The 26,932-nt window shown below is 55.3% G+C and overlaps 3 protein-coding genes across 11 annotated transcripts; 2 read left to right on the top strand and 1 right to left on the bottom strand.

Annotated features, from left to right (window-relative positions):
- Positions 1-455: 455 nt before the first annotated feature.
- On the bottom strand, positions 456-9,720 carry TAFA3 (TAFA chemokine like family member 3). 6 transcript variants are annotated; one of them, XM_004769809.3, is made up of 7 exons: positions 9,371-9,720; positions 8,120-8,177; positions 6,725-6,831; positions 5,902-6,051; positions 5,005-5,129; positions 4,691-4,732; positions 4,110-4,540 (listed from the first exon to the last, which is right to left on the bottom strand). In XM_004769809.3, exons 3-7 carry the CDS (start codon positions 6,828-6,830, stop codon positions 4,436-4,438), a joined length of 528 nt encoding a protein of 175 aa, XP_004769866.1. In that variant the 5' UTR covers position 6,831; positions 8,120-8,177; positions 9,371-9,720; the 3' UTR covers positions 4,110-4,435. The 6 variants fall into 6 exon arrangements, with proteins under 6 accessions (XP_004769867.1, XP_004769868.1, XP_012899935.1 ...); XM_004769806.3 differs by having other exon boundaries at positions 6,623-6,831; XM_004769810.2 differs by lacking the exons at positions 4,110-4,540; positions 4,691-4,732 and adding an exon at positions 456-893 and having other exon boundaries at positions 6,623-6,831.
- Positions 9,721-13,007: 3,287 nt separating this feature from the next.
- On the top strand, positions 13,008-18,296 carry PPM1J (protein phosphatase, Mg2+/Mn2+ dependent 1J). Of its 4 annotated transcripts, XM_004769804.3 has the most exons (11): positions 13,008-13,362; positions 14,710-14,824; positions 15,295-15,405; positions 15,505-15,582; positions 15,871-15,983; positions 16,272-16,356; positions 16,915-17,033; positions 17,243-17,306; positions 17,456-17,563; positions 17,680-17,831; positions 17,975-18,296. In XM_004769804.3, exons 1-11 carry the CDS (start codon positions 13,037-13,039, stop codon positions 18,120-18,122), a joined length of 1,419 nt encoding a protein of 472 aa, XP_004769861.1. In that variant the 5' UTR covers positions 13,008-13,036; the 3' UTR covers positions 18,123-18,296. The 4 variants fall into 4 exon arrangements, with proteins under 4 accessions (XP_004769861.1, XP_004769859.1, XP_004769862.1 ...); XM_004769802.3 differs by having other exon boundaries at positions 15,295-15,582; XM_004769805.3 differs by having other exon boundaries at positions 15,295-15,582; positions 17,680-17,775.
- Positions 18,297-20,512: 2,216 nt separating this feature from the next.
- RHOC (ras homolog family member C) lies at positions 20,513-26,653 on the top strand. Its single transcript, XM_004769801.3, has 5 exons — positions 20,513-20,668; positions 23,958-24,121; positions 24,661-24,781; positions 25,116-25,246; positions 26,034-26,653. The coding sequence occupies exons 2-5, from the start codon at positions 23,966-23,968 to the stop codon at positions 26,205-26,207; spliced, it is 582 nt and encodes a 193-aa protein (XP_004769858.1). The 5' UTR covers positions 20,513-20,668; positions 23,958-23,965; the 3' UTR covers positions 26,208-26,653.
- The last annotated feature ends 279 nt before the right edge of the window (positions 26,654-26,932 follow it).

Raw genomic sequence — 26,932 nt, forward strand, 5'->3', positions numbered from 1 at the left:
GTATCAGTCTTGCTCCTTTGACCATGGACCCATTATTGGGGGACCCAGCAATATTGAGGAAGCATTTATCTGCTTCAAGTCTTTCTCTTGGCCTCCTAGTCTTTATGTCTTCATTCCTTTGGTTGTTAGGTCTTACAAATGGCACTGGAAAGGATTAAAGGGGACACAGGCACAGTCTCCAAGAAATACCAAACCCAGAAATACAACATTGAATCATCATTTTCCAGATTGCAGGCACATACTGAGAAAGGTTCAATTAAAACAGGAGGAGGAAAAAAAAACCACAAACAAACAAACAAAAAAAACCCAGGAGTCCAGGGATTGGCAAAAGTTTACTAGAAAGGGTCTGATAGTAAATATTTTAGGCCCTGTGGGCCTTATGGTTTCTTTGTAGTGACTCAGCTGCTGTCCCAGTAGGGAAGTAGTCCCAGACAATAATAAACAAATGAGTACAGTTATGTTCCATAAAACTTTATTTGCAAAGGCAGTCGGTGGGCCAGATTCAACCCAGGGGCCTTAGTTTGCAGAACCCCACACTAGAATCTAAAGAAGCCAAAAGCCATCAAAACTGGCCTCATGGGTCTTCCGAACTTTGATAGGAGCTCCATTCTATCTCCTTCAGAAAGGACAAAAATCTACTGTTTTGGGTGTGGCATCAGCTTTCTTCTGATTATTTTGATTTGTTTTGTTTTGTGCTTTGGTATTTTGATGTTCCTCTGAATGAGTTTTCTTGACCCACCTTTTTGTCTTTCTTTCTCTCTTTCTGTGAATATCTCTAAATGCTTCCCATTCTTCATTTGTCCTCTTGCACGCACAGGGTTTGGAGATTGTAGAATGAGACTCTTTCACAACCATCCTTGCTAAAAATCCTGGCTTCTTTTCAGGTTCCTCATCTGTATGGAAGTACAGAGGCAATGTACAGCCAAGAACACTTGTCTGGATCACTGGGTTGGATGTACCACCACCTTGCTATGTGACTTTGAGCCAATCACCTAACCTCTCAGAGACTCCCTTTCCTCATCTGTCAAATGAGAAAGTTGGCTAACTGATCTAGCTACAGCCTCAACCTGAGGCAACTGTCTGGGGCAATTAGTGACAATGTCACTCATAGAACTTAATGAAACCCACTGGAGGTCACAGAAATTAACCACATGATCTCTGGTACTTGACAACCTTCCTAAGGCTTGTGCAGCTGAGGGCGGGGGCATACTAGCTAACCTGAGAGAATCTGAGAGCCCAGCCCAGAGACAAATGACTCCAGGACCCCTCTGCTCCAGGAAAATTAATTTGCATTCCTAAACTTCCATTAAAGTCGCTATAAAATGGCCAAAAATATTGACTCAGTTGGAAACAGGACTCTAGAGAGCTACTGTTGGAGGTGGGAGGCTTTCTCTTCTCCACTAGTCCCTCCTGTGTTGTGTGAAGCTCTTCCAGCCAGATAAAGGACAGCCCTCAAATCCCACCAAATAAATGGATGAGTGGGTCATGAGGAAATGGAGGCAAATTCCAGTGCCAGAGGAAAGAGGCTTTCTCTGCAAGCACAGAGGAGGGACCTCAGGGAGGATCAGGGAATCAGCACTCTGGCTGAGGCAGGGGCCGGTGCTGGTGGGCAGCTGGTGGAGGGAATTTATACAGCATCATCCTCACTCTCTCGGGCTCCCCCAGCTCCTACCCCAGCAGCCTGTGGATGCAGCAAATGGGCAAGGGGCTGTCCCCCACCCCCAAATTTTCCTGTACACAGTCTCAAGGGATGGGGAGGGAGTAGAGAAGCCCACATCCTGGCTTTCAGAAGAGCAGGCCTTTATTGTGTGACTCTGCTAAAGCTGCCTCATTTGTAGTCTAAATAATTCAGTCACCAATCTCTCAAGGAGCATTAGAAGGAAAACAAAACCCAACCCAGCCCCTCCACTTCACCGAAGGCAGGCCAGGAGGCTGGGAGGCAGCCCCAAGCTGCATAGAAGCCTGCCTTCAAAGGTTCACAAGGACTGGCAACCTTCCAAAAACGGCCTGGGGTCTGGTTTTGTACAGCCCTTGAGCTAAGAATGGTTGTTACATTTTTTAAAAGGCTTTTTTTAAAGACAAAACACACAACAACAAAGAAAAACATGTCAGAGACTGTATATGGCTTGTAAAGCTTAAAATAATTGCTATCTGGCCCTTTCCAGAAAGTTTGCTAACCCCCTAGCCCATTCCCCAGTCTTAAAGGAAGAGCTGACAACCTCGGACCTACTCCTTGACTACACCACTCCCTGACCCCACCATGTGGGGCATCATTTTCCACCCCATTGCCCAAACCAGAACGAAACAAAAACAAGAAAAACACCCTCGAACGGTCTTGGTTCTACTGCTTGGGGAAGAAGAGGAAGCAGCAATGATGGGCTGAGGTTCAGCCTCAGCTTATCATCCGGGGGTCAGAGGTCAGCATCGTCCTGGTTGGTCTCTGCTGACACCCTTCCCTTCAAGCTCCATGCCCCCGACACACACCCTGAGATCCTGATGATCCCAGTGGATCCCAGCTGATCCTAGCGGTCACTGAGTCTATAATTCTTGTACTGATGAGATACCCGACTAGCCCCCGTCTCTGAGTCCCTAAAGCCTATGTCAGTCTGACTCTGCCAACCCTCAATCCTGGACAGAGGCTCCATCCAGCCCTGCAAGGGCTCCCCTATGGCCCAGTAGGGCCTTTGAAGGAAGAGGACTGTGACCGGCCCTTGACTCCACCCAGAGCCTCTCCTAGAGCCAGAGCCTCTGAGAATTCCATTCAGCCTAAGTCCTCTGGGAGAGATGTGTCAGACTAGACACAATGGGACTGCCAGCTCAGAGTGCCCGGATGTAACTGGGCTGAATGATCTCTGGCTATCATGGGGCCTGGTAGTAATTTTGGGGGCTGAGGGCCGAGTGGAGATCCAATGGTCCCACATGCTGGCATGTAAGTATTCTGGATTACTTCAGGTAACAGGGACCTGTTCTAGAGTCTCCCAAGAAAAATGTTGCTGCTATCCTGCCAGTCCCCTGCAGGCTTCTCTTCTTGAGATACAAACAACATGGAAGACCCAAGTGGAATACCGTATCTGGGTTAAGCAAAAAGCCTTAGAGATTTGGAACCCCAAACTGGGAGATCTGAGGCAAGTCCTCTTTCCTCTTTGGGACTCAGCTTCCTCATCTGTTGAAATAAGCAAACAAACAAAAACTTGAGGTCTTTGCATGGGAGTGATTTTAAGGGCCTGTATGTTTCATTCCCATTGAATAGCCCAAACCAGGCCACACCTCTGCAGAGCTTTGCTAGAAAGTTGTCTGGCTTCATGTCAGCTTTCACTCCCCAAGTCAACCCAGTCCCATGCAAATGAGGTACAGCTGGTCTCTCATGGGGGAAAGGTTTTCCTTGGGCATGTTGGCAGCTTGCTGGGTGTTCAGACTGACGTGAGAGAGGGATATGGCAGGTGGTGAATGTGACTTCTTGTCTTCTTGCCTTGAGCTGAGGGGTTGGCCAAAGGGTCATGGGGGTCTCACCCTCACACCCCCAACATGTCCACAGCACATGACCCATATACGGTCTGCATGGTAAAGTCCCATACCATGTGCTTTAACCTCAATTAGCTGAATTGTCTTTCAACAACTCTCCAACTTGACTGGACATTCCTCAAGGGCAGGAATTGTATCTTGACCTTCTTCTGGGTCCCCCAGGAGAACCCAGCACAACACCAGGTATGTGGCCAGAGATCTGTCCTTATCTGCTGAGTAACTCAACTGAGATGCCCCCTGAGAAGAGTGATTCTGCACTTGGCACAGGGCATGTGTCCAGGTAAGTGAATCTCCACTTTTGCTGGCTGATAATAATACCATTCCTCAGTCCATGGCTCAGTCAAGCTGTCCTGTCCAACACATGACCCAAGAGCTATCGTGTGACCTAGAGAGCAGGTGATGGGGGGAGAAAGGAATGGAGAAAGGAATGCCTAAGACTCCCCAGGAGATGAAGGTCACATGAAGGTCATCAATGTTGTTCCCTTATACCTAAGCAGTGCAGACTGGGAGAGCACAGTAAGTCAAGCACATCTCAGAGCACTTGCTTCAGATTGGTGACCCAAACTGTAGACACAGCATCTATGGGCAACAAATGCAAAACTATAAAACAGTGACAAATGTCGCAAGCCCTGTGGTGGGTCTCACTCTCTCCTGGTCTTAACCAGGCTCAGAATGGCTGTCTCCCTTGCCTGCTTGCAGCTAGGAAGCGCTACACTGCTACACTTTTCCTAGCTGTGGCTCCTTCTCTTCTGTGCTCCCCAAATATGCGGCTCTCTTCAGAGCCCCAAAGGCTGCCTTCTCTTCTGTTTATGTGTCTCCTTGTTTGCTCTCCTGGTGATGGGAAGGGATCTGCCTTGCCTCACGTGTCACTCATCTTTACAAATGGTGATGGCACAGCCATGCCACTGATTAGTTATGACACACATGGAATTGCTAATGAGTTTAATACAATTTTAATTACTCCTTGTTCTGTGGTGGCAGGCAGTAAACCATGAAAGTAATAATCCTCTTGGGTGCCCTCAAAGGTAAGAGGAGAGGAAGACAGGTGTGAGCTGTAGGGAGTTAATCCGGGGGGTGGGGGTGGGGTCTGCAGCAGGGGTGAGTGGGCAGAGGGGCTCCCTGCACAGACTCCCCTCTGAATTATCTGGACCATTTCCTAATTCTTTACCTTGTTCTTATGGACCTGCCATTTTCTCGAAGACAAACTCACCTTAGGGAGAAAAGGAAACCAAGGCATATGGAGCATCAAGGATTGGTTCAGGACACATCAGACTTCAAACCCCAAGGCCCTAACTCCAGTCCCCAGAGTGGAGACAGTCCAGAGGGACTGTCCAGGCATATGCCCACATAGTTCACAGATCTCACCTGAGGACACAGATCTCCTGGAAACCACCCCCTCCCAACCCCTCCTGAGCCCTGTCCCTCCACACTCAGTTGGAAGGGGGAAGAGTAGGGAGGGATAGAGGGGCCGTCCCGGGATACCTTGGTGGTTTTGACTTTGTGTCCGCCGCTGCAGCTCCATCCTGACAGATCCGGGAGCACTCTGCACTCTTCCCCCCGCAGGCAGGGCTCCATCTGACACCACCACTTCCGCAAGACGATGGAGGCTGTGGGAGCAGGGGGCAAGGAGAGGCAGGGCAAGCTCTCCAAGGAGCCCTCTGGTGGGCCCGCGTGCGTGAGAGCCCAAGCGGGCACCTTTACAGCCCTGCCACGTGAGGGAGCTCATGAGCACGGGTGGGATCCTCGGAGAGGGGTGGGTGTGAGTGACCCCTGTGTGTCCACGTCAAGGCCACAGGGGAACAAGAGGAGGGCGTGTGTAAGAGGCCGATGGAGGAGCAGGAGGGGAAGAGGTCAAGGTCTGCTGCCCAGTTTGGGAGCAAAGATTTGTGAGACAGAATGTCTCATCTCACTCCCGCCCATCAGGCAGGGAGTGCGGATAAGAGGAAGGGCCCTCACGAACAGGACCCCTTCTTCTCTATGGAGCCGGCAGTCCCATCTGCCCTCCTCCCTGCAGAGGTTACCCATCATTTCAGACCGATCACAAAAGCCCTGGGCTGGTATGAAATTGTATCCGAGCAGATGGTGCGGCCTAGACTGATCTTTTTTTTTTTTTTTTTTTTTTTTAAGATTTTATTTATTTATTTGACAGAGAGGTCACAAGCAGGCAGAGAGGCAGGCGGGGGATGGGGGGTGGGGGTGGGGAGCAGGCTCCCTGCGGAGCAGAGAGCCCAATGCGGGACTCGATTCCAGGACCCTACCCTGAGATCATGACCTGAGCCCAAGGTAGAGGCTTTAACCCGCTGAGACACCCACGCGCCCCAAACAGACTTTCTTATCTCTGTGACTGGGCCCTCCCCGGTGGGCCGGCCTCTCACTCACCGTCCACGCAGGAGGGCTTTGCGCGGGTGGTGCCGGCCACCTGGCCGGAAAAGCAGGAGCACTTGACCGTCTGGGAGCGCTCCTCGATGCGGTTCCGGTTGCAGCAGCGATGAGCGGCAATCACTTCGCAGGCGCCCTGCTTCACCACGACTGAAGTGGTGGAGGAGATCAGGGCTCAGCCCATTCAGGAAGCCCAGCTCTCCTCCCACCTGCCCTGCTTTTTCTCGGGCCCTCCTCCCGGCCAGGGGGAGGGATGTTCAAAGGGTGGCCTGCTGCAGGGGAAGAGGAGGAAACAGGAAAACCCCCTGCTCCTTCAGCGGTCTCGGTCTCGCTTGTCTTTCCTTCCGCCCCAGTGAGGCGGCGCTCACTCCTCTTCCGCAGACTCAGGCCTTGGGCCGAGGAAGAAAGGTGGAATTCCCCACCAGCCCCTACTTCCTCCAGCTTCTTCCGGGTGAGGCCCAGGGGCTTAAAATGCGTGGGGAGGATCATCAGCTTACACAGGCTTTAGCCATCCCAAAAGCAATACCACAGAATTAGGCCAGGAGGTTGAACTTAAGCCTCCTCCCCACTGCCTCTCTCCCTGCAGAACATGGTCTGGCCTGCAAGGAAAGGGAGCCACAGGTCTGCCCACAACTTCTCTGGGCTGGGATGGCAGAGGAGGGCAGATTTTCCTGGGTGAAAAACAGAAAAGGAGCCAGAAACCCTAGAATCCACATTTTACCTGGCCTTGGCGATCGGCGGGCTCTAGAATGGGGTGGAGCAGTGCCCGGCTCTCCAGGCCTCCAGGAAAACCCTACCCCAGGCTGTGTCGCCTGCCCCAGACCTGTGGGAGTTGGCGGCTGTGAGGCGAGGAGGGTCCACAGCCAGGCCAGGGAAAGTGCCAGCAGCCAGTGGCCCGCGCTCCGGTTCTGAGAGGTCCTCTCACACATCCTGGGGAAAGAAGCACACAGCCGGCTCAACACGGAGCAGGAGCTCCGCAGGGCCCAGCCCCGGCACCATGCCCTCTGGGAGGCCCAGAGGCGGGCAGGATGCACACCTTATCCCCAGCGGCCCTCAGCCTGGCATAAAATCACCGTACAAGGTGTCCGAGAGGGAGACTGTCCAGTTGGGAAAACCACCATGGAGAGCTTTGTGGCGGGGGGAGAGAGGCCTTTTAAGAGGGCCTTGAAGGGTCTTGGAGGGCCACGGGAGGAACTATACTGCTGACTCCCATTTTTTTGAGCCCTTGACCTGGGCATGTCACATACATGCTCCTGCAGCCTTCACAACTGTCCTACAAAGTGGGATTATTTGTACCTATTTGACAGATGAGCAAACTGATCCTCACAAAGCCTGGACAGAACCAAAACAACCATCAATAAAGGAATGGCTAAATACATTTGTGGGGCATCTGTACAAATGCAATTACATCCAGACCGCTCCTCCACAGAAGGAGGAAATGCTTTATGTACTGAGGCATGTAATGATCTCTAACAATAAGCCACCATGAAGGCTTATTGTGCACCACAGTAAGTGCACCACAAAGTGCAGGATGGGGTGTAGAAAATGTGTTAAAGGGAGGGATTATATATATGTTGCTTAAATATGTATAAGCTAGCTCTGGAAAAGGTACCAAAGAAAACCTAGTAATATTGAGTGTCACCAAGAAGGGGAACCAGTTCACTGAGAGATGGAAGTAGAAGGGAGACTTAAACTTTTTCCCTGTTGCTTTTCTTCTGGCGGACAGGGGTGGGGGTGGGAGGCTCTTAAACTGTAAGAAAGTAAGCAATTCTTTTTCAACAATTTTAAATTTAGAAATGAAGAAATGACACCAGGGCTAATGGAAGTCAAATGATTGCCCCAGGCCAGGCAACACATGGGGGTGCCCGAGCCCAGAAACCTGGCCTATTCCTACCTCACCACTTGAGCTTCTCCTCCTCTAACCTTGATGGGTCAGGCCTCCCATCTATCCCAGAGGACGAGCTAGAGACAGAGGGGATCCCAAGGACACAGAGGCAGAGAGTAGCAGGGGGCTGCCCAGGCATAACAGGAGTCTGTCCCCTCCTCCACTGCACTGATGTCCTGGCCCCTTGGGACATCGCTGGAGTCCCTCAGGTGTCAGCACTTCCCTGGGATCACCAGAGGCCAAACCAAATGCCGGGACTGTGGACTGGGTTCTTCATCTCTGTCCCCACCACCATCCCCTCAACTGTCCCCTCTTCGGTGTCTCCTCACTCACTTTTTGGGGGATCTTCCAGCTTCTGTCTGTTCATTCACAGGCCTCAGACTTACTCCACCTAGACAAGTAGGAAAGATTCTTGAGGGTGGTGTGGACAGGAACAGAGGGAGCCCGTGGCCCTACAGGAGGTGAGGGAGCACCTGGGTGAGGACAAAAGGTGCCCTGGAGTAGAGCCTATTTCTGAAGCTGTTCCTCAAGGAGCAGGGCGGGGCCAGAGGCTCTCCTCTGCCTTGCAGACTCTGGGAACACACATGGCAGCTAGCCTGAGAAGAGTAGCCTGAGGATTTCTCTGGCCCAGGAGTGAAGCAGGGCAGACAGTGGGGAGGTGTCTAGGAATCAAGGCTATCACAGCTCTGGCCTTGGGAGGGAGCCGAAGGCCAGGGACGGATTTCTGAGCAGGATCTGACAAAATGTTGCTCCAAGAGGCTCCGGGAAAAGACCCCTACGTCTCGAATCCTTTTGCCTCCACCTCCTAGTTCCACTGCACCTGCGTCCTGGACTGGAGCGGAGCTGGCTCCATTCTGCCCCCGTCACCCCCATTTCCCTTCTGGAGGGCTAGAACGGGGTGCCTCCGGGTCTCAGGAGCCCCAGCCGAACAGCCTCTGCATTCTTCTGAAAGACCTCTCCTCCTTCAGCCTCCAAGGGGGAGGTGGAGCTGAAGTAGGTAGGATGGTGGGGCTGAGAGGACTATGGGGACAGATGGAAGAAGTGGTGCCAATATCCCAGAGACAGGTGTGTTCACGGGTAAATGCTTCCCAGCCTTCTCGATGTATCTCTTTTCTGAGTGGGTATCTCCTCTCGCTGTCCCCTTCAGGAACCTTCATTTTGATCATTTCAAATACAGCTTTGTCTTCTCTCTCAGGCAGTCCTCATCCCTTTTCCTTCTGAGCTGCCACACCATCCAACCCAGCTCTCCTCTGAACCCCAAAACCCAAAAGATGGGGGTGTGTACTTTTGGGCTGAGTTCTCAGGCATTCTATTCCCTCCCTCGGGAGAAGGGGGGAAAGAAGCTTCTAGGATTTGTTCTGGGCTTCCACACTCCTGCCTCAGTTTCCCAGACTGTTTCCCCCAAACCCGGATGCAAGGTATAGGGAGGCTGAATTAGCAGCCAGCATACCAGCATAGCGTTGAGGATGTGGACCACGAGAAGCTTTAAGTTTCCATGTCTTCTCCCCGCCCTCTCCAGCGCCCACTCACTGCTCCAAATTCTGAGCCCCAGGATCCACCCGCCCCACGGCGGTTCCCACTTGCCTCTGAGTCCGGCACCAAGACTCCGAAAGGCGGACTTCAAGCGGGAGCGGCCGGCGCGAGTGCTGTCGAGCCAGGAGCCTCGTGTTCCTCACCTAGTTGCTGCCGCGTCCCCGAGGCGGCGGAGCTTTGGCCAAACTGGCATCACGGTCATGCCCGGCCCTACTCCGCGCACGGGGACCTCCTGGCCCACCACGCCAGCTCTGCGAGGCCAGCCGCGGTGTTTTGGAGGCTCCCGCCGGCAGGCCAGAGAGCCTGCAGCCGCCGCCTCCTTTCTGGGGCCGGGGACCGTCCCCGCTCCGCCAGCCCGCCGCGGGCACCACAGCCTCCTCCCGGACAGCTCCCCGCGCAGCGCAGAGCGCTCGGCTGGGCGGGCGGGCCCAAACGGGCGCAGCGGCCCCTGGCGGCCGAGGCGAGAAGAGCGAAGAGAGGCCGGCCGGTCCCGCGGCGCTGTCTGCAGTCCCGGTGAACACCTCCCTGGGGCAGGCCGGGATAACCCAAAGAGGTCCCTCAAAACACTCGGTCTTCTGGCTTCCGGGGAGGGAGGGGGCTGTGTGTGAGGAGGGACTGCCAGGACCCCCAAGGGTTTGACTCTTGAATATTCTAAAATTGCACTGTCCAGTAGGATAGCCACTGATTCTACGTGATTATGTAAGTTTAAACATAAATTAGATAAAATCCAAAAATGGTTTCTTATTTGCATGGGGCTCAATAGTCACATGTAGCTGGGATTACTGTATTGAAAAGATACAGAACATTCCCATCATTGCACAAAATTCTATCAGACAATGCATTTCTAGATTGATATGTTAGCCCTAACTGAGAAAATGTTAAAATCCAGGAGGGAAGAACAAATGATCTCTACCCTAGGAGTGGTGTCCTCAGGGACAGGAAAGACTAGAGGAGGCATGAGGGTAGAGGCTAAGCAGGCAGGAGGGCTGCAATATTCTGATGATGGGTCCTTATGGATGATGGCTATGAACCCCAACTTGAGAACCAAACTTGAGACCCAATATCCTCATTATATGAGTTGCAATATAATTGCAATTTTGTAAATCTTTACAGGGTAAGAATCTGGATGTGGAAGCATTAGACAAATGGGAGAGAGAGGTGGTCTGTAAATTTGTCTCTTAGCAGGAGGGACACTCCTCATAGTTTAAGAAGGCTTTGTGATTGGAGTAATGGGGTGGGTAGAGGTAAGGGGGAAAAGCCTACTTCTGAGCTCTGGGCCAATGCACGTGGCTTAGGATAAAGGGGACTGTCTCGAGGATGCCCTGTCCCCCTCACTGGCCAAGGCCACACACACCCCTGGCAGGGCCAGGCACTGAACAGTCTCAGTTCTCAGAGAAGAGTATCTCCCAAGTCTGACTCTCTACCCGTCCCCTTACCTCTTCCCCTTTCTGCTGCCTCCGGGACTAGTAGAAATGATGACTTTCTTACCAGGTTCTGGGGCAGTCTGAGGATGGAGAAAGTGTGATGATGTCAGGAATCAGAGGTAAGATGTTCAGAGAGAGGAGAGCCTTAGGATTTAGGTAGGGGGATGTGGTTCTGGAGCCCAAGAGTGCTGTTGACATCCCCACTACCCATCTGCTGCTGGAGCTAGGGATCTTTCTGTCCTGGCTCTGTGGCCTATTTGTAGCTACACCACGGTGGGTGCTGTGAAGAGCAGGTACCAGGGAGCAGGGTGACACAGAGAAGTGGGAAACCAACTGCCCCAGAAACACTGAATAATAAAAATAGCCAGGATGTTATATTTTTTCATCAGTCTTGGCTTGCTGTTGTTGTTTATGCCATTTATCTGAGAGCTGGTTCCTGTTTTTCTCGAAGAGGAGGGAAATACCCATAGCAACAGCATGGTTTTTGCCCTACAGGAAGTGAGGGAGCACCTGGGTGAGGACAAAAGGCGCCCTGGAGTAAAGCCCATTTCTGAAGCTGTTCCTCAAGGAGCAGGGCAGGGGCAGAGGCTCTCCTTTGCCTTTGCCAGTCTATGCCTTTGCATCTGATTTGTTTTTCTTTTCTTGTGACTTCTATTTTTCTGGCTCTCTCTGCCCAGAGTGTAGGTATGATTACAACAAGTCCAAAGACTGAATGAAGGGTCCCCTGAGTGGCTCAGTTGGTTAAGTGTCTGCCTTTTGACTCAGGTCATGATCTCAGGGTCCTGGTATCAAGCCCCATATTGAGCTTTCTGCTCAGTGGGGAGTCTATTTCTCCCTCTCCCTCTGCATCTCCCGCCCCCCACCCCCATCCCAGCTCATGATCTGTCTCAAATAAGTAAGTAAATAAATAAATAAATAAATACCTAAATGACCATTATGAGATTTTTATTTGGAAGCTGGGAGGAAAGCCACTCTTTCTGGGACCCCAGGTCAACCTGCAGTCACTCGGAGGCACCAATAGTCGAGCGGTCCTGGCATTGAACTTGCCCTGCTTGTCCAGCCAGACAAGCTCAGGAAAAAAGAGGGCTATGTTCAGGGAGCATTCTGCCCACAGACCCAGTGATGGAGTCCCAACCATGAACTCAGTGCTAGTGATTCCTGAGAGCTACCCTGACTTACATTAGGGCCACAGGGCCTTGTCTCCATTTGGACAGTGCACGGGGCAGGAGGTGTCGCTAGAAATGTACTCATCAATTTACCTGATAGCAGCCTTAGGAACAGGGTTCCTTGGGCATCAAAGTTAGTATTACCGGTCCCTTGCAAGCAAGCGCTTAGCCTGGCCTCTGTCTCCCCCTGGCGGTGCCTACACATCTTGTTCAGCCTGCAGGCTCAGCCTCTGCGGGGGGGGGGGGGGAGGTGGAAGAGGGGGAACCCTCACTCTTCTGCCATTCACCTGCTCCTTAGTCCTTCCTCCACGATCCATACAAATCAGTTTGGTTCATCAGACAGAACGGAGTTTGTGGAAAGTGCTTTGTAGCGAGACTACTATACAGTAAGTCGGAGCAGTTATTGTTATCCTTATCAACTAGCCCTGCTGTGGTCAGGGGAGGCCTAAATGTGGGGGGAAATTGGGTCCTGAGAAGCAAAGCGGAGTCAGAGCGGCAACCGCTCTCCCAGATCTAGAGGTGGTCGTCAATGGGGAACAGCGCCGTCAGGAGCCCAAGAATCTAGCCCCGGCTCCCTAATTCAGGGTGGTCGGCTCCAGTCCGCGTCGTTAGCACCTCCAGCACCAGCTCCTCACCCTCGCTCTCACTCCAGAACCCCCAACCAGAGGTGTTGTCACACCAGGTGCTTCACACCCAGCGGTGGCGGAAGCTGCTGGTTTCCCTGAGGTCACCAGCTCCATCACCCTCCCGGCAGGCTGGCTGCTACGAACCGAGGGCGAGGAGACCTTCCCCCCGTCACAATGGGGAAGTTCTAGCTGATGTCTCATCTAGAGCACGGCTGAAATAGGGTGTGCTTCCCTCCGTCCCCTTCCTACGACTGCAGACCCTACTGCTGCAAAAAAGCCGAGGCGGAGGGAAGCCGAACACCGCGGGTAGGAGCCGCGAGCTGACGGGGCGGTGCCAGGGGCGGCCCAGAGCAGGAGGAAGTTTTGCCGGGACCCACCCTGCCCGCCCAGAGCCAATGGCGGGGGAGAGCCCGTAGGAGCGAGCACCGCCCACCGCGCGTCCTAGGGGGAGGGGCCCGCCTGGGGGCGGGGCCACGGCCGAGGGCGGGGCAGGGAGGCAGCATGCTAAACCGGGTGCGCTCGGCAGTGGCGCACCTGGTGAGCTCCGGGGGCGCCCCGCCTCCGCGCCCCAAGTCCCCAGACCTGCCCAACGCGCCGTCCCCGCAGACCGCCGCTCCGCCAGAAGCGCCCAGGAGCCCTCCGGCGACGGCTGGGAGCGGGAGCGCCGCGCCGGCGAAGACAGTAGAAGCTCGAGCGAGTTTCTCCCGACCGACCTTCCTGCAGCTGAGCCCGGGGGGGCTGCGACGCGCCGTTGACCACGCTGGCCGGGCTGTGCAAAGCCCCCCGGACACGGGCCGTCGCCTGCCCTGGAGCACGGGCTACGCCGAGTGAGCGCCCCCGGGAACACCCTAGGCGTGATGGGACTCCCCCCATCCCCCAGCCCCTTCCCCAGCTGGGCATCCCCGGCGCTGGGATGCGTGCCCCTCGCGGTGCTCGGCGCGGGGAGCTCCCCTCTCCCAGGACCTTTGCTTTCCTTTGGGCTTCGGGCCGCACCCCTCTCCCCCCCAGCCCTTTCTCAAGTCGGTGCAGTCTTCTTCAGGACCTTCCAGCTCGTTGACTACCCTCACCGGCGCCGCCTCAGGACCTCCTTCCCTTCCAGAGCCGGGAGGGTGGAGGGCCCCGTGGAGGATGAGTTGGCCAGTTCTCAGTCGGGGCCCGGCAGTTTAATGGCTAAGGGAGGCGGGGTTTCAAGGTGGGGGGGGTGCGCTTTTAATAGGGGAGATGGCGTTTGGAAAGACTCGCTCCTGGGCTTCCCGACCCCAGCGCCCCAGTTCTCTGTCCCTCTTACCGTTCCCCTCCCCCTCCACACCCAGAAATAGCCCGCGACACCAGGCGGCCTCAGGCTTCCTCAGGGGCGGGGGAGGGGGCCGCCCGAGGAAGCAGGAGGGTCCCCTTTGGATGCCTCTCGGAGGGAGGGCAATGGCACGGGGCTGGCAAGGAAGTGGACCCCCGGTCTTAGTGGGGAGCAGGCGGCTGACTCCCGGCCGGGTGTATTTTTAATGTCCGTACTGGAAAAGCAGAGCACTGAGGGAGATGGGGGCGCTGAGGCCGCTGAGGCTAGGGGCTGGTAGACCCGTGGCCGCACCATTATCTCCTTTAGCTTTCTGTTTGGGAAGAGTTAGTGGTTCTGTGACTTCTGCGCAGTCCAGGTGGGCTTCTATCCCTACCCTATTTCAATTCCTCTTTCCCTGTCTGGGCTGGAGCACTTCCTCACTGCCAAAGCCGCAGAAACTTTCACTGGATGATTTTAAGATAAAGGTGGGTGTGCCCATGAGGGTGGGGTGCTGTGGACAAAGCACTAGAGAAGTTGACTAGGCTTCAGGGTGGGATGTAGGGGGTTGGCAAGCAGGGCAGTAAGACCCCTGCTGCCCTGTCCAGCCCCTTCCCCAGCAGCCCATGGGAGTGCCCCTTTTGCCAGGGATGGGGGAACTGAGGCAGGAACGTGCTACTGCTGGCCTTCCTATGAGGTGGTGGGGCCCGACACCCAGACAGTACTCCTTGTGCCTTGCCCTGCCTCCCTTCTCCTCCTCTTTCTGGCCTGGATCCCAGGCGGCTGTGACCTTTCTCAGTTTGGCCAGCAGGCTAGAGAGGGTGTGTGTGTGTGTGTCTAAGGTGGGGGTTATTCCAGGACCTGGTCTGGTGTCCAACCTGATGTGGTCACTCTGGCCTGGCAGGGTCATCAACGCGGGCAAAAGCCGGCACAATGAGGACCAGGCTTGCTGTGAGGTGGTGTATGTGGAAGGACGGAGGAGTGTTTCAGGGGCACCTAGGGAGCCTAGCCAAGGCCAGGTAAGCCCCCACTGCTTTCCCTTGACTCCAGAGATACGGTAACACCTCTCCCCAGGGATTCTAGGCATCCTGTTTTAAATCTCAGACCTAACTAACTCCTAACTCACTAGCTTTCTACCTCTGGCACAGAACTGGCATCGACCAATCAGAATGTCAGTGTAAATATTCAGTTTACCACTTAGAATATAAGTGCTCCCGTCTTTATGGATGATTTAATTCATTGCCAGTGTTTTATTTTTGTGTCTTTTATCCTCTGAGTTTGGCTTTTTTGGTGCTTTACCCTCTGACACATAATAGGTCCTTGGTAAATAAGCGAATAAATCTAATTTACTTTTCATACCAAACTCTGACCTCTTCTCTGATGTTTACATGGTTGCCCAGAGTCTTGCTCTTCTTCTCCTTGCATCACACACACACACACACACACACACACAATATCCCTTATTCACCTCCAACTTTTCCTCCACCAGGGACTCTGCTTCTACTATTGGGGCCTGTTTGATGGGCATGCAGGGGGGGGAGCTGCTGAAATGGCCGCCAGGCTCCTGCATCGCCACATCCGGGAGCAGCTAAAGGACCTGGTAGAGATACTCCAGGACCCCTCGCCACCTCCCCTCTGCCTCCCATCTACCCCAGGAGCCCCAGGTTCCTCTGATTCTTCTCACTTGGTTGGTCCTCAGTCCTGCTGGTCTTCACAGAAGGAAGTGACCCATGAGAGCCTGGTAGTGGGGGCTATTGAGAATGCCTTCCAGTTCATGGTGAGTGTGTGTGCCCCCCCCCCCAAGCAGGAGCCTGCTAGGCAGATACTCTGGTCCACTGTATACAGAAATCAAGTGGTGTGAGGGGTCCTGAGTACCCACAACACCTTGGAGGGCCTGAGCAGAGCTTGGTTCAGAGGGGAAGAAAGAGGGGGTTACACCCATGTCTGCCCTCCTCTCCTCCAGGGTTGCTTGGCTGGGTCAGTTTATTTCTGCAGTTGGGGGCGGTGGTTGTGTGCCTGGAAACTCTCCTTCATTCACCCCCTCTGGCCCTTCCTCACATGGCAGGATGAGCAGATGGCCCGGGAGCGGCGTGGCCACCAAGTGGAGGGGGGCTGCTGTGCACTGGTTGTGGTCTACTTGCTAGGCAAGGTGTATGTGGCCAATGCAGGTGACAGCAGGTATGGGAAGCGGGGTTTGAGAATGCCTACAGGGGGTCGCACACTCTGGGATGAGGGGAATAGAAGAGAATGAGGCGGTGGGTGTTAAAAATCAAAACCCAGAGGGAAGGATGGTGTCAGGAGCAGTCACAGCCATAAGGGATGGCCTGAAATAGCCATGAGGGGAGGAAAGATGGGGGTCTGGCTGAGGAACCCCTAGGGTCATTGTGGGGAAGGCCTGGTCTTTCTGGAATTCTCCACAAGGGGGCTGAGGAGAGCCTGGCCCAAACCTTTTCTTTTTCTGGGCAGAGCCATCATTGTCCGGAATGGTGAAATCATTCCAATGTCCCGGGAGTTCACCCCGGAGACTGAGCGCCAGCGTCTTCAGCTGCTTGTAAGTAGGAACTAACCTCCCTGCTCCCATTCTTTGTTGACTTTCATGGCTCTCTATAGCCTATGCTACCCCTCCACGCCCCCCACCCCCGCCACCGCTGGGAAAGCCCCTCTACTCTGCAGAAGAGGGCTGAGCTGGTGGCGGTATGTGGCAGGAAGGAACGGGGGCTACTCCAGGGCCCCCACTGTGCCCCCCGCTGAGGAAGGAAGTGGAGTCAGAGGTGGGGAAAGGAAGTAGCAAAGGCTCCTGAAAGGCAGGACGGTTTAGTGCTTTAAAGGACTGACTCTGGAGCTAGACCACCTGGGATTGAACCCCTGTTCGAGTCCTTTGCTAATTGTCAGACCTGCAGATGGTTCCCTTAACTGGAGTCAGTAGCTCCTGCCTTCAGGGTTGTCATGAGGTTAGGCGAGTTCATACACCTTATTTGTATTAGAACAATGCATGGCACCTGGCAAAGAAAGCCCACTTAAGGCCCTGCAGTAATTAACATCACCTACAGGCCCACTAAGCCTAATGCCTCCCCGGGCCTCTGCTCTGTCTGGCCGCTCCCGACCCCAGGGCTTCCTGAAACCAGAGCTGCTAGGTGGTGAATTCACCCACCTTGAGTTCCCCCGCAGAATTCAGCCTAAGGAGCTGGGCCAGAGGATGCTGTACCGGGACCAGAACATGACCGGCTGGTAACACTTCCCTCCAAGCTGGGGCCTGTTCCCATGGCAACACAACCAGTCCCTCACCAGCAGCAAGGTGGAAGCTGGAGGCGGGGTCGGTGGGGGGGGGTCTCTTGGGGGGCTGTCCTTCTTAGGGGTTTGTGTGAGAGGCATGGCTCCTCTGGGAGAGGGGCTTTGATGCCTGGGTGATGCCTCCTCTACTCCCCCCACCCCCCCAGGGCCTACAAAAAGATCGAGCTGGAGGATCTCAGGTTTCCTCTGGTCTGTGGGGAGGGCAAAAAGGTAAACATGGTAGAGGTGGGAGAGGGCAGGAGGACCCACCACAACTTGTCTAGGGAGGTGGAGGTTCTACCCGAGGGCAGGAGTGGGAGGGCCCACAGCTTCAGAGGCTGGGAGAGGGCCAGGGCAGCACCCACGCTCATTCCCTTTAGGCTCGTGTGATGGCCACCATCGGGGTAACCCGGGGCTTGGGAGACCACAACCTCAAGGTCTGCAGCTCCACTCTGCCCATCAAGCCCTTCCTCTCCTGCTTCCCGGAGGTGAGCCGTATGGGGGCTTCCTCAGCTAGACCTTTCCCTCTCCAGGGGCCCAAGCTGGTATTCTTCCAGGGTCCCTTTGTCCCGCAGCTTCTTTTCCAGTCTCTTCTCCCTGCCAGGTGCGAGTGTACGACCTGACACAGTATGAGCACTGCCCAGATGACGTGCTAGTCCTGGGAACAGATGGACTGTGGGATGTCACCAGTGACTGTGAGGTAGCTGCCACTGTGGACAGGGTGCTGTCAGCCTATGAGCCCAATGACCCCAGCAGGTAGGGCTTGTATGGAGGTGCGGGGATGACAATGGGGAAGGTAGGGGCAAAGGGAAGCAATGCTTGGGGACCCACCTGAGGGCCAGTGTATCGATCTTCCATATACATGTTGGAACATGAGTGTGCACGTGTGCTCCTGGCAGGTACAAAGCTCTGGCCCAAGCTCTGGTCCTGGGGGCCCGGGGCACCCCCCGGGACCGTGGCTGGCGTCTCCCCAACAACAAGCTGGGTTCCGGGGATGACATCTCGGTCTTCGTCATCCCCCTGGGGGGGCCAGGCAGTTACTCCTGAGGGGCTCAGCCCCACCCCTTCCACCACCATCCTAGCCCCTCCGTGCTTACCCTCTGCCAATCCAGACTCTGAACTTGTCTCCCTCACCTTCTTTAGTGGTACCGTAACTGAAGAAGGAGTGTCAATTAGATCCAAAATTAATAGCTAGTGGCAAATAAACCCGATGGATAAAAACGTGTGTCTTTATTTACTTTGATGAGAAACGAAAAGGCTTCTTTCAGTTGGTGCAAAGCCGTCCTAAAAATGTAGCACTCCCAGTTTCCATCTTCACCCTCTGCTTGTCCCACTCCACGTGCCCTCATCCACTCCCATGGCTTCACCTACCTGGTGGTGTTTTCCAAGTCAGTATTTCCCCCCAGATTGTTCTTGAGCTTTAGGCCCGTGTGTCCTAGCCATCTCCTGAACATCTAGACATCCCACAGGCATTCCAACTCCACGTACTTGAAACGGAATCCACCATTGCCCTACAAATGTGTGCCCTCTCCTGGTTCATCATGTCCATGGGCACTAGTTCTTCAGCCCAAGTTAAAAATCTTGGCGCTGGTCACCTTTGGGTCTGGCTTTTACCCAGCAAGCGAATCAATCAGTACATGCCATTGATTACATATCACACAATATTTTTCCTATTTGTCTACCTAGACCCACTCCTACTCTTATTACCACATTAGGCTCCTAACCATGTCTCCAGGTCATGTCCCTGTATTCTTGAATGTGATCTTACTGCAGTGTGAATCTAAGTTGGTTCTTGAGAGAACATTTCAGTGGCTCCCTACTGCCCCTAGGCCAAAATCAACACCCAACTCCTGAGTGTGGCATCCAAGGACGTTCATCATTTGTCCATTGTGTCCTCCTCCAGCCCTGTCTTTCTGCCCCGTCGCCACCCTCCTGGGGGTTCCATAACTCTTGGGGCCTGTTGGGGCTCCAGCCCATTTAATATCTACTCATCACCTTAACTGGAAGACTTCACTTGTCCTTCAGAGATGGGTATCCCATAGTCCATGCGTGCCCCCAGGACAGCCACTGCCTCCTGTATATACAGCTGACTACATGGAGGAACAGTGAAGGGCGGAGGCTCTAGAGTCCTGTTTCCCGGGTCCTCTGCAACCTCTCTGAGCCTTAGTTTGCTTCTCAGCAAAACGGGAGTAACAGTGCTTCCTCACAGGGTTGTCTTAAGGACTTAAATTTGAATGTAGAGTCAGGTACATGCAATAAGTGTTCAGTAACTTGCTATCTTTAAGTTGTGTGTTTCGAATTTAGACTAAGTTCTTAGATGACCCAAATCAATCGGAACTGAGCATGTAGTTCTCAGTTAATGCTCAGTGTGTATTTATGGCGTGGGTGAAGAGGCCTGGGGGCCAGAGTTCCCTGGACCTCAGCTTACTCATTTATCAGATGTGTGGGCTGCACTTCAGAGCTTTAAAATTTACCTGACTTCTGACATTCATTCACTCAGACAATATTTTTGGAAAACTTAGGTGCCACACAGCGTGCCAGGCAGTGGGGAAGTACAGGAGGAGCTTAAATGACAGCAGGGAGAGAGCACCAACCCTGAAGCCAGGCAGGCCTGACTATTTGAACTCTCTCTCTGTTCCATACACACCGCAAAAGTTTCGGCAAGCCACTTAACTTCTGTCAGCCTCAGTTTCCTTGCAGGCAAAAGGAGATGGGTACACTTATCCCAAAGATCCCCAATGAGCTCCCAAAGGGCTGAGCTATGTAGCAAACAGGTCACAAACTAATGAAGTAGCGGCAGACTTCTCATCCTCCGTCATCATCCACCTCAGGAGGAAAAGAGACACACCCGTAGGTAAATAACCCAATGTGACACATCAGACTGGGCCAAGTGTCCCTAGCGGCACCGAAATAACGCATTGGTGGGTAGAAGTTGACTTCCCAGCTGGGGATCAGGAAAGGCCTCCAGGAATACCCTTTGAGGGGTACGCAGTAATTGGACTCAAGGAAATTCCAGGCAGGGGAAAGGAAATGGTCAAGTGGAAAGGTGGCCTGGGTCTCAAAGGATCTGAAAAGTCCTCAGGGCTGGGGCGTGATGTTGGGCAGTACTTCCATGACAGGATTTTACGAGCCGGGGCGGGGCGGGGTGTGTGTGGGGGGCGTCTTCCGCAGACCCCTCCCGCGAGGTCCCGGGAGCTGTAGGCGCGCGTGGCGGGTTGGCCACGGGAGGGCAGCAGCGGCCCTTTCCCGACCCCACCCCGGGCGCCTCACAACTTTCCCGACGCCGGTCCGCCCCTGGGGGCTGGAAGGTGGGGTAGAGGCTGGGTCTTCGAGGGGTCCCACCCGCCGCCCACTCCCCGACCGCCCGGTGATCCCACCCTCGACCCCCGCTAGTAGCCTGGGCAAGCCGTGGAGGCCCCAGGCTGGGCGGTGGGCAGGCGGAGCCAAGGGCCGACCCCCCGCCCCCGGCCGGTCCCTCCCCCTGGCGGGCCCGCCTCTCCCCGCCGCGGCGCTGAAGGAGGGCGGGGCAGGGCCCCCCGGGTCAGTCTCAGCCTCCGGCACTGGCCACGCAGCTGGAGGCAGCGGAGCGGAAGGTACCCGGGGCCGGGGGCTGGGGTGGCGGGGTGTCCCGGGAACTCGTTCCCGGGAGAGCACTTTTCGCCCTCCGCTTGGCCGGAGCTCGGGCCGCCGGGAGGGGAGGGGGCTTCGGCCAGAGCGCAGGCCACCCTCCTTCCCCTGGGACGCGCGGCGTCGGGACTGTGCGGGAGTCGGCCGGGCTGGCCCCTCCCTGGGCCGCGGCGAGGGCTCTCCCCTACCCCACTACGGGAACTGCCCGGCGGGGCCTCTGGCCTTCTGTGTCCGAGCCTGTGTCCCTGCCCTTCCCCGCCCGGCTTCCCGGAATCTGTCCCGCCGGGCGAGAAGCCAGGAGGCAACTTGGGTCTCCGCGAGGGAGCCCCAGTCCAGGCGCTCAGACTCGCTGGCGGGTCGGCCCGATATGGACCTGGGCCGGGGTGTGGGTCTGGGCTCGAATCCGGCTGGAGGTGGGAATTCCCCCAGGCCGGGCCGGCGGAATGGCGGGAATAGGGGCGTGGTGTGACCGAGTGGGGCCTGCCACAGCTCCCAGAGGTCTGGACGCCTTCCTAGACGGTTCCATGGAGTGTGCCTGGGGCGGGATGTAGGGGAGGTTGGGAAGGATCTCGCTCGTTTTTATGTATGCAAGAATCTCCTCCCTTCCAGACCCCTCCCTCCCTGCACCCCCACAAACCTGGCCGGAGATTATCCTGGGGCTTTGTGCTGGGAGGGTCCGAGGCTGAGTCCTGCGCTCTCTTCTGGTTTTAAAGTTGAGGTGGAATCGGATTCGTTCTCTGGCCCTCAGGGCTGGCCTACAGGGGACAGCCCAGCTCTGGGTCATCTGGAAATCTAGAGAATGATTGAGGAGACGGTGGGATGTCTTGTCTGCACGCAGCACCCAGGAGCTTCGGGCTCCATTCCAGCCTCTGTGTCAGGTCCGGGTGGGGTTGGGAAAGGGCCGCTGCTGACCGTCTTAGGGTCAGTGGGGCAGTTCTTCTGGCGCTGCCTCTCACAGGGAGCTGTTTTCCTTGCCATGTTGGCCTTGGGCCTAGTGGCTTGGTCTGGGCCTAGGCCAGCTGCTCTTCTTGTCCAATGAGAGCCTGAAGGGAAAGTCTTCTCATTGAGAGGGGGGCTCCAGGTCATTTAATGCATGCCCTTGCCTCTGAATTCTGTCCTGTGCCTCCCACCATCTGGTGCCACTGAGACTAATCTGCTGTAGGCGGCCAGTGGCGTGCTCACACCTAAGCAGCTGTACTTGTCATGGTGGTGATTGTCACCGTGGTGGTGACTGTCACCATGGTGGTCATGTCCCAGATGGGGCTGCTCCAGCCTGTTTTTGCACTGCTGGACCAGTGGAACTAGCAGGAGTGGAAGGGATGAGTTGATCCCCTGGGCAGAATTTCCAGGGAGAACCCCCTTTCTGAAGGTGGTTTCCATTTTTGAAAGGATCTACTGGCATGGTGAATGCCTTCTTGCCATCTCTCGGGGTACCAGGAAGGGAGCCCCTTTTGTGGTGGGGAGAGTGTGGCCGTATCCTCTCAAGTCCTATAAATTCTCTCTGACTCATATCCACTTCCTCATCCCAGTTTTGTGCCCGTGTGTGTGTGTGTGTGTGTGTGTGTGTGTGTGTGTTGGAGAGTAGGGAGGCCACCCAGGATCCCACTGTTTGGAGAGAACCAGCTTTGGGCTTGGGGTATTCGCTTTCCTAAAAGGCAGCCCAAGCCAGGGCTGTGGGGTGGTGGTGGTCTGTGGGGAGTACAGGAGTTCAGCCCAGTTTGACAGGATGTGGGACTGAGAGAAAAAGCCAGGTTTAGGGCTGAGATCAGGTTACCATCCCCTTCTCTCTTAACTGCTCGCTGCCTGGTTGGTGAGGCGACTGGCCCTAGTTCAGCTCTTTTTTTGGGAGCTCCTCCCAGCTCCGGCTCCGGTTCTAGCCCCCTCCCCCTTCCCAACAGCCTGGATGGCCATCTAGGCTCTGCAGCCCGCCCTCCCTTCCTTCCAGGCTGGAGGCCTGGGAACCTCAGACGGCTTGGAGGCAGCTGCTCTCCCCAGGGAGGGAGGAAGTGAGGCTCAGTTCAGGGGCAGGGAGGCCGGCTAGGTGTGATGAACTGTGCAGATGCTCATTTGGGTGTGTTGGGGGCCGGGGACACACGGAAACCTCAGGAAGCTGACTCTTTGCCCTGAGTCACAGGGAGGAGTGGTAGGCAGGGCCTGGGGGTGAGCTGGACAGAGTGGGGGCGGGGGGGAAGGGGCTGTTCCAGAGGATGGGTGGAGGTGATTCCCTAGTGGATTATTCTCTGTCACTCTGCTGTGGTGGATGTGTGGCTCCCTACAGTGTGGTCATTGTCCCCTGCCTGGGGCTGAGTGACCCAGTGTTGCTGCCAGGCCCAGGAGGAAGGGGGGAGGAGGGCAGACTGCCCGAATGTGGGCTGTGGGCACTGCCGGGACTGAGCCTCCTTTGTGTGACTCGGGGCTGGCTTTGGGGACTGGACTGGGGTGGGCCCGGGAAGCTGGTTGGCTGCCGAGGCCCTCTATCTGGGTTTCCCTGCCCCCTCTTTTTCCCATTACTGGGGGGTGATAGGTAGAAAAGGCAACAGACTCCAGAGTCACACAGCCCTGTGTGCCCTGAATGCCATCCCTGTCATGACTCGGAACACACATTGTAACCTTCCTGAGCCTCACTTTCCTAGTGTGTCAGAATGGGAAGGAAGCATGCCATCCACCTTTGCAGGCTTCCGGGGACTGAGGGAGATGATCTTTGTCCAAACGCTCAGGACGCTTTCCCTTACCCACCTGTCACCTGTTCGTTGCTTCTGCCAGCCTGTGGGAGAGGGACTCCTCACTTGTGGCGAGGCAGGCATGACTTGTCCTGAGTGAGGGACAATGTGTTCTTGATTGGACCCTAGTGATTATGAAACTTGAAAACAAGTATCAAAATCCTGCTAGCGCATGAAGTCTGACTTGAAGGCCTGGTATATGTACCAGATTCAAGCTGCCTCTTCCGGGTATGTCCCTAATCCCTGAGCACCCCTCTAAGTGTCCAGAACCCCATAGTTGGCTCCCAGGTGGGTGGTTCTCCCGCCTTCATATTCTGACCTGTCCAGGGAGACCTGCTCCTGCTCCTGCCCCTGCCCCAGAGATTACGATTTCAAGATCAGTTGTCTGAACGATTGGTTCTTGACAAGAACACACCAGGGCAGGCCTCTTTCCCTCCCTTTGCTGGAGACCTCGGTTTCCAGGTCTTGGGGAGCCCCCAAAGAAACATTCTTGGTGTTACTGGCTTTTCCCCAAATCTACCCTTTTTCCTGTCAGCCCCAGCCATGGCTGCGATCCGAAAGAAGCTGGTGATTGTGGGGGATGGGGCCTGTGGGAAAACCTGCCTCCTCATCGTCTTCAGCAAGGATCAGTTCCCCGAAGTTTACGTCCCCACGGTCTTCGAGAACTACATCGCAGACATAGAGGTGGACGGCAAGCAGGTGAAGGCCAAGAACCCTTCTTGTCTCCCCCTGGGAGCCCCCACCCCGTTGCTGTGGACCTTGGATAGCCTTCCTCACCACCGACCCACTCCCTCCTCCACTCTCCCTGCTGGAACCAGTGCAAGTTAGGAAGCCAAATTGTAGTTTTAGGAAACCTAGCCACACTTCCTGGGTCTCTACGCCCTGACTCTGTAATCTGGGCCCAGTCCTTTTGCCTCTGAGTTTAAGCCCCTCTGACTGCAAAATGGAGTGGTAAGGCTTCCTTCAAAGGGCTTTGTGACTTAAAATCAAATCGTGGTGCTCACAACAATAGCTCATAAGCTACATACAGATCAAGCACCCATGTCTCAGGATTTCTAGAAACTCACCAAATTTATACTGCGGGACGGTGACTAACATTGTCCCTGGCACACACCAAGTGCTCAAGAGATAGCTGTTGAGTAAACCTAAAGGACCCATGGTTTCAGAGGACCTCTGGGTGGTCAGGGAGGGGTAGAACTGGGACCTGCAGGCAGGTACTCACTGGCCCCCTGCGGCAGGTGGAGCTGGCGCTATGGGACACAGCTGGGCAGGAGGACTACGATCGGTTGAGGCCTCTCTCCTACCCGGACACTGATGTCATCCTCATGTGCTTCTCCATTGACAGCCCCGACAGCCTGGGTGAGGTGGGGGTGAGGGCAATGGAGGAAGGGCACTGGGGAGCTCTTGGAATCAGCCACCCCGAGGTAGCTCATCTTGGCACATTTCACCCACCTTCTGAGACCGGGTGCTGTTAGTCACTTGTGCTGGGGCTGGGGGGGGGGCACTGTGATCCTTGGGAGGGCTCAAAGGGGGTACTGTGGGGGCGGGGGGGGTGCTCTGAGCTGTGCAAGGGACTGTTGTGCCCTAGAGCTTCTAACTGCTCTGGGGGGAGAAGGGGGCCCCAGGGGGCAGTGGGGGGAGGGTTTCTAGCTTAAGTGGAGGCACTGACACCTGCTAGGACATGTCTGTACAGAAAACATTCCTGAGAAGTGGACCCCGGAGGTGAAGCACTTCTGCCCCAACGTGCCCATCATCCTAGTGGGGAATAAGAAGGACCTAAGGCAAGACGAACATACCAGGAGAGAGCTGGCCAAGATGAAGCAGGTGGGTGGGGTGGCCAAGCCAGGAGCCCCTGGAAGGGCTGATGACCCTCGTGAGGCCTACATTCCAACTGACCTCCCTGGTGAGGAAGAACCGGAAGGGCCCTTTGTCTCCTGTCCAATGTCTGATGAAATGGTCAAAATTGTGACTTGTCTAAGGTCACTTGGCATTTTAATGTCATCTATTGTCCCTTCCTGTTGGGTCAGGACTATTAAGAGGAGTACCCACCATCGAAGGCAGCTTCTTAAAATAGGTGTTTTGCTTGGGGTTTGCAGGTCAGGCCATCAGTGTATACCTGGGAGGTGTGAGGAGACATGGACAGGGGAAGGCGGGCATTGGAAAAGGCCAGAAGGCCTGGAGAGTGAGGGCGCTGGCTTACCAGTAAAGTGACTCTGGCCAGAGGACTAGGGCTTATTACACAAGTTGCCAGGATGAGGAATGTGGACGTTCCCAGAGGGATAATTATGGCCAAGTCCTAAACCTGGTCCCATCGGTGATAGAGAAATTCTTTCGGTAGAGCATGGAGTGTGAGAACTGTGGTGGGGAAGGTTGGTTAGGAGGCAGCAGATACTATTTGGGCCAGAGGAGGGTGTACCATGGGGTAACTGGGCCAAGGGAGACCGTTTTTAATGTAAATGTCTTGGGTCCTTGCCCAGAAACTGTCCAGAGAGTTGGGTGGTCTGTTGGTTGAGGGAGGTATTTGTTCTAGTCACTATACCTTACAGGTCTAATGGGGAGAGGTACACTTGGCCACCAGCTTCCTTTGACATCTAGCTTTCTGTCTTCTCAGGAACCTGTGCGATCTGAGGAGGGCCGGGACATGGCGAACCGGATCAGTGCCTTTGGCTACCTCGAGTGCTCGGCCAAGACCAAGGAGGGGGTGAGGGAGGTATTCGAGATGGCCACTCGGGCCGGCCTCCAGGTTCGCAAGAATAAGCGCCGGAGGGGTTGTCCCATTCTCTGAGACCACGGAGGCCTCCCCTCTTCCCCCACTTCCTTCCACAGGGGGCAGAAGCTGTCCATTTCCTGGCCCCACCCCCTTAGGGCTCCTTGGCAAAGGCTCCCTTTTCAGTTCTCTCCCGCCCAGGACTGCATCTGAGTTCCCCAACCCCACTGGCCCCCAAGGTGATGGTGGTGGTAGGTGGCTGGCTCTCCCTCCACACCCTCTGGGTACCTAGGGCAATTTCCTGCCCTTCAGAAGAGTCCCTCCTCCCACTGTCTTGGCCCAGGGGTGGGGCTCTGGATCCCTTTGGCCTTCCCCAGAGGATCATCACACACCAGCACTTTATCCACTTCTGGCTCACAGGAGTGTTCTGGGGTAGGGGACTTGGAGGGTGCAACCCTGAGCCCCGGGTCTCTGGCTCTACTTGGGGGTGGGGGGTGGCATGAATAAAGGCCACAGGCTCCTAAGTGTGTGGTAGCTTCCTGTCTCTCTCTTCCTGGTCCCTATCTTGGCTGTGAGCCTAGAGTCCCATCTCTCACAAGTTGCTTGCCAGGCTGGCCCCCAGTCTGCAAAGGCAGGACTCCCCAGCAGGCAGGGTGGAGTCTGGGAGCAAAGGATGAGGTCATGCCTGGCTCTGGGCCTCAGAGGCGGGTGATGGGAGTGGTCTGGAGCAGGGGCTAAACTTAGAAGCCTGTGGGTGGCTTCCTTGCCACCTCCCACTGGGTTTCCTCCGCCTGGACCTGGGG

Source organism: Mustela putorius, unplaced genomic scaffold (genome assembly GCF_011764305.1).
Source record: "Mustela putorius furo isolate JIRA1106 unplaced genomic scaffold, ASM1176430v1.1 tig00000585_pilon_pilon_pilon, whole genome shotgun sequence".
In the NCBI taxonomy this organism is placed as follows: domain Eukaryota; kingdom Metazoa; phylum Chordata; class Mammalia; order Carnivora; family Mustelidae; genus Mustela; species Mustela putorius.